This window comes from Anomaloglossus baeobatrachus, chromosome 5, assembly GCF_048569485.1.
Source record: "Anomaloglossus baeobatrachus isolate aAnoBae1 chromosome 5, aAnoBae1.hap1, whole genome shotgun sequence".
Lineage (NCBI taxonomy): Eukaryota > Metazoa > Chordata > Amphibia > Anura > Aromobatidae > Anomaloglossus > Anomaloglossus baeobatrachus.
The window spans coordinates 372,496,165-372,508,683 of NC_134357.1; the positions used below are offsets into that span (position 1 = coordinate 372,496,165).

At 50.5% G+C, this 12,519-nt stretch overlaps 1 protein-coding gene across 1 annotated transcript in view; it reads left to right on the forward strand.

The window, feature by feature from the left end:
- The window catches only part of PLEKHH3 (pleckstrin homology, MyTH4 and FERM domain containing H3), a 125,084-nt gene that overhangs the window by 79,732 nt on the left and 32,833 nt on the right, over positions 1-12,519 (forward strand). The window contains exon 3 of the mRNA XM_075349991.1: positions 5,599-5,687. Within this exon, the coding sequence (XP_075206106.1) occupies positions 5,599-5,687 (89 nt within the window). The remainder of the gene's footprint in view (positions 1-5,598; positions 5,688-12,519) is intronic.

The following is a 12,519-nucleotide window of genomic DNA, read 5'->3' on the forward strand; positions in this document are numbered from 1 at the left end:
TTGCTGTACACTTTAGGACACTGGCCGCAGAGCTGCACTGGCCGGATAAGGTCCTTGTCCCTGTGTTTTGGGAGGGCCTGGCAGGGTTTGTCAAAGACGCACTGGCCACACGTGAGGTGCCTGCCACTTTAGAGTTCTTGATTCAGGTTGCCTCTCTCATAGACATCCGCCAGGCGGAGCGAAGGCTCGAGGTCTCTTCAGCACCCACGTCTTCTCGGCCTAAAAAGCGTCTGACTCCCGTCTTCCATCAGACAGGTCCCCCAGCCAGTCCTGTAGGCGACTCCGTGGAGTCAATGGAGGTGTCCAAGGTGGTCTCCTCTGCCCCAGGTTCTCGGTCTTGTGTCATCTGCTTTTCCTGTGGGCAGAGGGGACACATAGCTACCCGATGTCCCAAACCGTCGGGAAAAGACAGCGTCTAGTTTCTATCAGAGGGGGGACTCTAGACGCTACTTCTCCCTCTAGGTTGACTATCAGCGCCCAGTTGCAGTTCGGCACTACTCTCTTCTCTGCCCTGGCTTGCTTGGACTCAGGCGCTGAAGGCAATTTCATCTTGACCTCCCTGGCAACCCGATACTCAGTTCCCCTGGTTCTGTTGCCCAAGCCACTCAGGGTCCGGGTAGTCGACGGGTCCATACTACTCGATCCTATCACCCAGATCACCATCCCTCTCAGGATGGATGTACCACCGGGACACCATGAGCAGGTGTCCTTCCTGGTGCTTCCAGGGGGGACGGATGAGATCCTACTGGGCCTTCCCTGGTTGAGACAGCATGCTCCTATACTCAACTGGGCAACAGGGGAGATCTCATCCTGGGCAGGATCCTGTAGAGAGCACCTCGTGACTACCGAACCACCCGCTACCATTAGGTCGGTTGGGTCCTCAGGGAATACTGAGGGGCCGGGTTTACCGACACCTTATGAGGCCTACAGGGATGTCTTTTCCAAAAGGGCCGCAGATACTCTTCCTCCCCACCGGCCATATGATTGCCGAATAGACCTGAAGCCAGGCTCCGAGCCCCCCAGGGGCAGAGTGTATCCACTCTCTGCTCCAGAGACGGAGGCTATGTCCAAATATATTCAGGACAGCCTGGCGAAGGGGTTCATTCGCAAGTCTATTTCACCGGCTGGTGCAGGGTTCTTTTTTGTGCAGAAGAAGGAAGGGGATCTGCGCCCCTGTATCGATTACAGGGGATTAAATGCAATCACAATCAAGAACAAATACCCTTTGCCCCTCATTACTGAGCTATTTGATCGATTCCGCGGGGCAAAGGTCTTCACAAAGCTGGATCTACGCGGGGCGTATAATCTAGTGCGAGTCTGAAAGGGCGATGAGTGGAAGACCGCCTTTAACACCAGGGACGGTCACTACGAGTATCTAGTAATGCCCTTCGGACTCTGCAGTGCCCCCGCCGTATTTCAAGACTTTGTGAATGACATTTTCCGGGATTTGTATCTTTCCGTGGTTGCATACCTGGATGACATTCTTATCTTCTCCCCCGATCTTACCACCCATCGGAGGGATGTCATCCGAGTACTTAAGAGGCTCTGCACCCATTCGTTATATGCTAAGCTGGAAAAGTGCGTTTTTGAACAGGAATCCTTGCCGTTCCTGGGGTACATAGTGTCCAGTCAGGGGTTAGCAATGGATCCGGGGAAGTTGGAGACAGTGATGAACTGGCCTGAGCCCCGCTCGCTGAAGGCGATCCAGCAATTCTTGGGGTTTATCAATTATTATCGCCAGTTCATTCCCAACTTCTCGACGGTGGCAGCACCCATCATTGCCCTTACCCGCAAGGGCGCTAATCCCAAAGCATGGACACTGGAAACGGTAGAGGCATTTCACACTCTCAAAACTCACTTCTCCAGAGCTCCCATCCTTCATCGTCCAGACATCTCCAAACCCTTCCTACTGGAGGTAGACGCCTCTTCGGTCGGTGCAGGTGCAGTCCTGTACCAGAAAAACGAACGAGGAAGGAAACATCCGTGTTTCTTTTTCTCCAAGACCTTTTCTCCGGCCGAGAGGAACTACTCCATAGGGGATAGGGAGTTACTGGCGATGAAACTAGCTTTCCAGGAATGGCGGCATCTCCTGGAGGGTGCGAAGCATCCATTTGAGGTTTTTTCTGACCACAAAAACCTCACATACCTCCAGACAGCACAACGCCTGAACCCAAGGCAGGCCCGTTGGTCTTTATTCTTCTCCCGGTTCCGCTTTATTATCCGCCACCTGGCCGGTGAGAAGAACGTACGGGCCGATGCCTTGTCACGTTGTATGGTTGTGTTGGAGGAGGACGAGGAGGAGCCTCGTCTTATACTACCCCCGGACAGCTTGAGGATGGTCACTCCCACTTCTTTGGACCAGGTGCCACCTGGCAAAACCCTCGTTCCCCCTGAACTACGGAACGAGGTGCTATCGTGGGCCCATGCCTCCAAGGTCGGGGGTCACTTCGGGGTCAAAAGGACCAGAGACCTGGTGACCAGGCATTATTGGTGGCCAAGACTACCCCAGGATATACAGGAATATGTGGGAGCCTGTATGTCGTGTGCTCGGAATAAGCCGTCCCGGCAGAGACCGGCAGGTCTTCTTCACCCACTGCCAGTGCCGGATCGTCCCTGGGAAGTGGTAGGGATGGACTTCCTGGGAGATCTGCCCAAGTCAGCAGGGCACAGGGTCGTATGGGTCATCACGGACCACTTCTCTAAAATGGTCCACTTGGTGCCTCTCCCACGACTCCCGACGTCACGTGCTCTCGCCACCTTGTTCATTCGGCATGTATTTAGGTTGCATGGCAAGCCTGACAAGGTGGTGAGCGACCGGGGTCCCCAGTTCGCGTCTCGCTTCTGGAGAGAGCTCTGTAAGCTCCTGCAGATAGAGCTGAACATCTCCTCCGCATACCATCCCGAGACCAATGGACTAGTGGAGAGGACTAATCAGACCTTGGTAACTTACCTCCGCCATTTTATATCCGCGCACCACGACAACTGGGCTAACCTCCTTCCTTGGGCCGAATTTGCCATTAACAATTCGGTCCATGAATCCTCTGGCCAGACTCCGTTCCTACTCAATAACGGACAACATCCCAGAATCCCGGTTCCGATGCCCATTACGTCACCCGATACTAGAGTGGAGGATTGGGCGACCAAGGCCCGGGAGATCTGGGATGACACCCAAGAGGCTCTTAAAAGGGCTAAAGACCGGATGGTGACAACGGCTGATGTTCGCCGCCGCCCTGCACCATCCTTCGCCCCTGGTGACCTAGTATGGCTGTCCTCTAAAAATGTTAACCTACGGGTACAGGCAGCCAAATTCGCCCCTAGGTATCTGGGTCCGTTTAAAGTACTACAGCAGGTAAACCCAGTGGCATATTGACTCCAGCTCCCTCCACGCTGGGCTATAGCCAACACCTTTCACGTGTCCCTCCTGAAACCCGTACGACTTAATAAATTCTCGGGGTCCCTGCCGGCTCAAACCGACTTCCCGTCCGACGACCCTGAGGTGGCAAAACTTGTGGAGACAAAAGTCATACAGGGCAAGAGGTACTACCTCGTGGAGTGGGCCGGCCGTGGTCCGGAGCATAGATCCTGGGAGTTGGAGGATCATATCCGCGCCCCGGGTTTGATAGCGGCCTTCGAGCACGGACAGGGGGGGGGGGCCTAGACGGGGGGGTAATGTTACATCTCGTGGCTCTCCTGAGGCAAGGACTGAGGCAGTCTCTCCCATTCCTTGCCTGCCACGAGCACTCCTGCTCAGCAGCGCCGAAGGTCTGCCAGACTGCGCAGTGTGCAGGAGATACCTTCTCAGAGAGGCAGCAGAAGGGTGACACCTAGTGGTTCTCCTGTTACAAGGAGTGAAGCGGTCTCCCATTCCTGGCCTGCCGCAGACTCTCCTGCTCAGCGGCCCCGAAGGTCTGCGAGGCTGCGCAATGTGCAGAGGTTTACTGCTCAGGGAAGCAGTGAGATTCCCATTATCTCTGCACATTGTGAGACCGAGGATCCCGCCTCTATTTCCCAGAGGCAGGAGGGTGAGCATGTGCAATGCGTGGTGGGTCCTGGTTCGCTCACTGACGTCACACGGCTTGATGACAAGGCTGGTGACGTGGTGAATCCTGACTGGCCAGGCTGGGACGTCGTGGACCCTGATTGGGTCAAGTCCGTCATCTCCGCCTCGCGCCCGCCCTCGGGTGGAGCTGCACCTCCTTAAAAGCTCCCCCTGCCATCATGGCGGCGTGCGACCGTCCTTCTATGTTTGGATGTCTGGCAGCGTGCTGCCACGCCACTGCTCAGGCATTTCTGTCTCTTGTGGGCTTGGCCCTTGCTGCTCCGGCAGTACCTCGTTTGCAGGCCGTATTCCTGCCTTGCTGCTCCGGCAGTACCCCCGTCAACAGGCCGTGTTCCTGTCCCAGGTGAGCTCCTCAAGTCTCCATTGGACTCACCTGGTTATTGAAAGCACACGTGCGTGGGCACCTCTGTGCTACCCTCGTGCCATATTCTCGTGACTTCCACTGGCACACGTGCGTGGGCACCTCTGTGCTTCCCCGTGCAACAGGTACACCGAGCCGTGAGATCTGTGCCATACAACCCTCACGGGTTAGGGCAGATCGGTGTACATAGATCGTCTGTGACATTCCAGACGATCGCTAGCAGCAACCCGCTCACTCTTCACCCACCATAGCGGCGGTCCCTTACACCGCACAGTGGACCTTGACCGGCGGAAGCAGTCCATTTCCCATCTTGGCACGCTTCCCCGGGTCCCCCTCGTAACAGGTGATAATGTGGACCGGCTCTTTACTATGCGCGCGTCCCCGCTCGTCCTCCCGCCCACCTGTCAGCGCCGGCTTCTGCGCTGAGAAATGGGCGGGAGGATGGGCGTGCATATGTAATGAGCGGGCACATGTGGTCACGGCAGGCTGCTATAGTAGCCTGCTCGTGCCCCCGATGACCCGCTCCACCGCAGCACCCTCATTCCCCGCAGCCACAGTCAGACCATAAGACGCACCCCCAACTTTCCCCCAAGATTTGGGGGAAAAAAAGTGCGTCTTATGGTCCGAAAAATACAGTGTATATATATATATACTGTATATCTCTTATGAGGGACAGTTTTGTTTTTCCCTGTAAACCATTTTAAAGTGTCATAGTTGGCGATGCGGTATATGTCTCAAGGGGAAATAGGAAAACCTAGTTTTTAATTTATTTACACATTTCCAGATGGAGTAATTGAGGTAAAGCACAATACATTTGGAAAAGTAAATTTTGACAATTGTTACTTTATGGGGAAGGACAAAAATTACTAAAAAAAAAAGCCATTTCCGGAGAGTTGAGGCATGTTCATTTTAAGCAAAAGTGATTTTTATTTAAAAGGGATAGCTCTAAGATGCCATTACTAACAGATCTGAGAAGATGGATATATGACTTGTGGTAACATCTTACTTCACAAGTGCTTACTTCCGTTATTTCTGGTTATAAATCATGATTGATATGAGATAGGAGGGAAAAAAGGGGTAGGTGGCCTAGAAGACTCTTATCAGCTATCATATGCTATGTAACAAGTGTGGGCGGCTGGCTGGCAAGGAGATTTTATCCTGTATCTGCTTATTTCAGGCCCTTACATGTCTCTGAGGAAAAAGACAGCCTGATAACACCGAGCAACAAGGTTATATGCAAGGACGACCAGGATGTCATTGTGAAAGGTAAAGAAATATAAGTGAAAGTCAACCACACATGGTGGGAGTTGGAAACATTTAGATATAAAAGTAAGTGGTGGGAGGATTGGCCATGGACCAGGACTAGTGATATCAAATGTGTATAATAAAGGTCCAGTCCTTGTGTAAAATCAATCCCACGTATCAGTCAGCCTTCAAAGACAGGTTTTGATTTATGAGGATGCCAGACTGTAGGTTGACCTTGCCAATATTGTTGATTTCTAACTATTTCAGTCTATGGAGGCCTTTGGTCGTTGACTGGTCATCATCATATAATATGATAAAAGTTAGAGTTCCTCGTTACTTGTACACATCACAAGCTTCCATCACTTTACAGAAAGAGTTTATCTACCAATAAAAAATATGGGCCCGAATGATAATTTACATTTATTGTGAAGTCACTTTTCTTTAATTTTTGTTTTGTGGAAATCACTGACGCTTTTGTGCCAAAGTAATCAAAATGATGCACATGGTTTGTGAATGTTGCATGAAGTCTAAAATAGTCTTCTTTCATCCTTTAACTGTTTTTGCAACTATTTAGCGCAAACATTCATTTGTAACACATTTTGCAGCTTTTGGAAAAGTTGCAAATGAGTAAAAAAGCAAAAAAAAATAAATCTGCAAATCCTAAATGCCACCCACAGTGTTGAATACATAAAATAGATTACAAGAAGGCACGTATGGAAAGATGGAATTTGGTGCAAGAAACAAGGTGCAAAATATCAAAAACTTTAAACAAAAAAGGTGCAAATACAGTAATGAGTCATATCCTATATCTTTATCAGCCGTTCCTTTAATTTTATTGTACTGACTGATCTTTGATCTTAGTCCAAATCTAATGCAAGCCAAACATTAAACTGTGAAATATTGCACAATATTAAGATAATCTATGGTGGGAAACATGAAGGCCCCCGATTTTCTTACCGGTTTTGATAAATGGGTGTGTTATGCCTGCTTTACACACTTCAATATATCTTTCAATCCGTCGTCGGGGTCAAGTTGTGAGTGACGCATATCCGGCATCGTTCGTGACGTATTTGCGTGTGACACCTACGTGCGATCAAGATTGAACGCAAATACGGTGATCGCATACACGTCGTTCACGTGAAGACAGCCGCGCAATCAGCTGAGCTGTCACTGAGGTTACCCGCTGTCACTGGATACAGCGGTGGCCGTGGGTAACCTCAGTGACAGCTCAGCTGATCGCGCGGCTGTGTATTCTGTAGCTCCGGTCACCTCCATGCAGCAGAGCTGGAAGCGACGCTGGATCATCCTGGAGTACGCCGGACATGGAGGGCTTTTTCGGGCTTATTAAAGTGGTGAACGAGGATATATGTTTGTGTTTTTTATTTCTAATAAAGGATTTTTTCGGGTGTGTGTGTTTATTTACAGTCACTTACAGATTAATCATGGAAGGTATCTCGGGGAGACGCCTGACATGATTAATCTAGGATTTAGTGGCAGCTATGAGCTGCCATTAACTCCTTATTACCCCGATTTGCCAAAGCACCAGGGCAAATCGGGAAGAGCCGGGTACAGTCCCAGAACTGTCGCATCTAATGTATGCGGCAATTCTGGGCGGCTGCAGGCTGATATTGTTAGGCTGGGGGGCTCCCCATAACGTGGAGCTCCCCATCCTGAGAATACCAGCCTTCAGCCGTATGGCTTTATCTGGCTGGTTTTAAAATTGGGGGGACTGCACGCCGTTTTTTTTTAATTATTTAATTATTTATTTCACTGCACAAGATAGAAATGCCCACCGGCTGCTGTGATTGGGTGCAGTGAGACACCTGTCACTCAGCGTAGGGGCGTGTCTCACTGCAACCAATCATAGGCGCCGGTGGGCGGGGAAAGCAGTGAATAAGAAATTGTTTAATGAGCGGCCGGCTTTTTCAAAATAGTGAGAGCCGCCGGAGCAGTGTGAATGCTGTGCAGAGCCGGGCCGGGGATCGGAGATCGGTGAGTATATGAGAGAGGGCTGCTCAATTCAGTTACTCAGGAGTTTAGCGGTCACCGGTGAGTCCTTCACGGGTGGCCGCTAATCAGGACGCAGCACAGACAGAGCCGCAGCATGACAATAAAGTCGGGTGAAGTTAACCCGAGTTCATTCTGATCGTGCGGCTGTGTCTGTGTCTGCTGTCATCTGCCATTCAGCTCTGCTACATGGCTGTCTGTGTCTGCTGTTAGCGGCCATGTAGCAGAGCTGAATGGCAGATGACATAGTAAAAACGCATCCCTACACATTACACACGCTTGGCAAGTCAATAAATAAATAAAAAAAAAAAGGGTGCCCAATGCATACGTCACAGAACACATGATCTAAAAGATCGCACACAAAATTGATCAATTTAACATAGACTACTAACGCACGTGTGACAGCAAATGAACGACCTACGTGTGATCTCATTAAATCGCATATGCGACCTGGGCGTGTCACATCGCATATGAGATCGCACACCTAATTGTAAGGTGTAAAGCTGGCTTTAGAGTCAGACGTTCCTGATTTATTAAAGGAAACCTGTCACCAGTTTTTTGACTATTAAACCAAAAGTGTCACCTTCTGCAGCTCCTGTGCTGCATTCTATGAAGGTGCTGTGGCGCCCCTGAGGCTTCTGTCGCCACAGAGATATTGCACCTCTGCCAGAGGTGTGGTATCCCATCCTGGGTAGAATGGGGTCAACTACCGGTGTACAGACAAAACTTGCACACACTAATTGGTAGGCATGCACTGGGTCAGGGATAGTGGCAGAACCCCCATAGATGTATTCATGGGGCCGTAAGTCCCATTTCTGTTCCCAATAGTGTGGGTGGGGCCTAGTCAGTGGGTGTGTGGGAGGAGTCAGAAAGTGAGAGTAGACAAAGGGAACTAGGAAGTTCAAGTTTAGTCAGCCTGTCAGGCAGTGAGAGAGAAGCAGTGAGGAGGTGGGCTGTCAGGAGAGGACAGCAGAGATTGAAAGGACAGAGACAGAAAGAGGTTCCTGGTGAAGATCTTGGGGTCTAGCTAGGCCCAGGTGACACCCAAAGAAAGAAAGGATTCCAGGGCCACGGAAGGGCAATTTTCCCGTGACCTGTTCCACTGATAACATCGGATGGAGGGATCTGGCTGCATTCAGGGACGGTCCCTAGACAGAGGGAAGAAAGACAATTCCTCAAACGTAAAACCGAACGCCTTGGAGAGCATTGCAAGCGCCCAGGGCCACATCCCGCCACAGATCTCCGGTGAAGAGGGCAAGAAACAACTGCGGTTAGCCCCGTTTGTACAGGCCCTGTGGTGGAGGCCAAGACCAGCTCAGCTAAAACAGTCAAGGCTAAGAAGTCAGTCAGAAAAGAAAACACAACTAGGGGTACACCGGGACTGACCTTTGACCTATCCGGGATCGGCGGCGGCCCCTGACAGCGGATCCTGGCACTCCGTGGGCAAGCGGTCCGCGGCCGAATTGAACTGAACAGTGAGTAAACATCTTGACTGCAAGCTGTGTGTCATCTGGTTTATCCTACACCTCGTCCACACATACCATAGACTTTACCAAGCACCAAAGGTTGCCCCGGGGTATCCGCTCTACCTGTGGAGAGCAAGAAACACATTAGCTGCCATAACATCAGCCCCGGAGGTCCCTTCAAGCAGCTGTGGCTCCATAGCTGCAATTTACCACAGGTGGCATCACGACTATTCATATAAACTTTATCATCACCTCCCCAATATCACCACATCATTAATTGACTCCACCAAGGTCACAGAGTCGGGCCCCGCCACCACTGACTACCCTTTACTAGTCCGGCCCGACACTGAGTCACCTAAGGCCCTGGGGTGGGCGAGTCAGTGCACCTTGTTGCTGACCCCCCCCCCTTGCAGACCCCAAAAAGAACTTTATAAAATCCCACCATGTTGTATGCTAATGAGCTGTGTTGGCCAGATGGGTGGGCTCTATTTTGGCTCCTGTCCCGCCTTGTTCGCCGTCCTACTGTCATGATTGACAAGGATGGTGCCGCAGTCATCATACCACGCTGCTGTCCACGTGTCGCGCAGGCGCAGTTCTCTCTGCCCCTATCACGGACCGAGCATAAAAACAGTTTATCTTGCGTGCGCCAGTGATGTATCTGCACAGGCGCGAGATCATGGTCGGCGCTGTGATGACAGCAGCGTCATCCTCGTACCCGACCATGATCTCGCGCCTGCGCAGATACATCACAGGCGCGCGAGAGGTAAACTGTTTTTATGCTCAGAGAGGGGCAGAGAGAACTGCGCCTGCGTGAGACTTGGACAGCTCAATCATGACAGGAGGACGGCGAACAAGGCAACAAGGAGGGGCAGGAGCCGAAATAGAGCCCGCCCATCTGGCCAACACTGCTCATTAGCACAGAACACCGTGGGATTTTATAAAGTTCTTTTTGGGGTCTACAAGGGGGGGTCAGCAACAAGGTGCAACTTCATAGAATGCAGCACAGGAGCTGCAGAAGGTGACACTTTTGGTTTAATAGTCAAAAAACTGGTGACAGGTTCCCTTTAAGAGGCGTACACCTCTTAATGAATCAGGAGTATCTCACAAATGGCGTGCACCTCCAATCAGGGACTGGAATAATCTGTGGTGTAAGGAACGCCACAGCTCGTCATGAATTGGACAAGGTTTGGCATTGTGCCCTTATCCCACCACAGCTCCATACACTTTGACAGAGCTGGGAGAAACGGTGTGAAAACGTGAAAAGTCACAAATTGCTCCAAAAAATTGTGACTTTTTAAAACTATTTACACCAGAACTATGGCAAAATTAATTCCAAATTTTTAAATGATGTTTTTACACATTTTCAAAATGTGGCAAATGATGAGTCAGGTGAAAACATCTGGAAACCCTAAATTCCCCCCACAATGACGAATGTAAAAAATAGATGAATTAGACTTCAATAAGGGCACAAATGGTAAGATGAATATGCTTAAAATAAGTATAAATAAAAAAAAAAGGGCCAAAAATGTGTAAAACTAGAAAAAGCAATCACAAAAGCAATGAATCATCCCCCATATCTGTTCAGCAGCTCTTAGGGGTACTATGCACGCTGCGACATCGCAAGCCGAGGCTGCGATGCCGAGTGTGATAGTCCCCGCCCCCGTCGCAGATGCGATATTCTTGTGATAGCAGCCGTAGCGAACATTATCGCTACGGCAGCTTCACATGGACTCACCTGTCCTGGGACGTCGCTCTGGCCGGCGACCTGCCTCCTTATTAAGGACACAGGCAGGCGGCCAATAGGAGTGGAGGGGCGGAGATGAGCGTGACGTAAACATCCCGCCCACCTCCTTCCTTCCGTATATCCTATGGGAGTCACGGTGACGCCGGTAGGGGATGTTCCTCGCTCCTGCGGCTTCACACACAGCGATGTGTGCTGCTGCTGGAGCGAGGAACAACATCGGACCATCGCGTCAGTGTAATTATGGATTACGCCGACGCTACACCGATGATACGATTACGACGCTTTTGCGCTCGTTAATCGTATCATCTAGGCTTTACACACTACGATGTCGCCTGCGATGCCGGATGTGCGTCACTTTCAATTTGACCCCACCGACATCGCACCTGCGATGTCGTAGTGTGCAAAGTACCCCTAACAGATGAAAGTAACCAAAACACTAAAGTGGGCTTTACACACTGCGATATCGGTCCCGATATCGCTAGTGTGGGTACCCGCCCCCATCTGTTGCGCGACACGGGCAAATCGCTGCCCGTGCCGCACAACATCGCCCAGACTCGTCACACATACTTACCTGCCCGGCGACGTCGCTGTGACCGGCGAACCGCCTCCTTTCTAAGGGTGCGGTCCGTGCGGCGTCACAGCGACGTCACTGAGCGGCCGCCCAATAGCAGCGGAGGGGCGGAGCTGAGCGGGACATAACATCCCGCCCACCTCCTTCCTTCCGCATAGCGGCCGGTAGGCAGGTAAGGAGAGCTTCCTCGTTCCTGCGGTGTCACACGGAGCGATGTGTGCTGCCGCAGGAACGAGGAACAACCTCGTTACTGCTGCAGTAACGATTTTTGAGAATGGACCCCCATGTCACCGATAAGCGATAACGATGCAAAATCGCTCATCGGTGTCACACGCAACGGCATCGCTAATGCGGCCGGATGTGCGTCACCAATTCCGTGACCCCAACGAGTTCGCATTAGCGATGTCATAGCGTGTAAAGCCCCCTTTACTGACAGCTATTCCTCCCAACCCTCGCCCCTCAACCTCACCCACTCTGGAAGTTTTGAGAATAAAAGGATGGCCATTAAAATTCAACATGACCGATCCATCTTTCTCCTGTCGTCATGTGCGGGGAGGCCCCATAAACATGAGATAGCTGCTCTGTCTTGCCGAAATTGGCAAGTTCAGATGTCCTTGCTTTATTATAAATGACACTACACAATAGGGAACAACAATCCTGAGACACCTCAAAAATTGATTAAAAATCCAATTTAGTTGCTAATAGGAACACGTAGGATGAGACAAATAACAATAAATAGCTACAAAATAATCAGCAGGCGAGGAAAAAGTAATAAAATTATATATGACACATATTCAATGCTGGTGTATAATTGCAAAACACTACACACGGATATAACAATATAATATGAAGGATGTAGCACATATCATGCAACTAAACATGACCTAAATATTAGGCACAGAAAGTGTCAGTATAATGTATAGAACATAAAGAGCAAGGTGCATATAGACACATGAATCAAGGAAATATACACATACGCATAGTGTCCAAGACCTCCCCTGCTGGAACAGCGCCAACCCTGACATGTCTATGCATGGCCAAACGACTGGAACAATCGGCACCAAA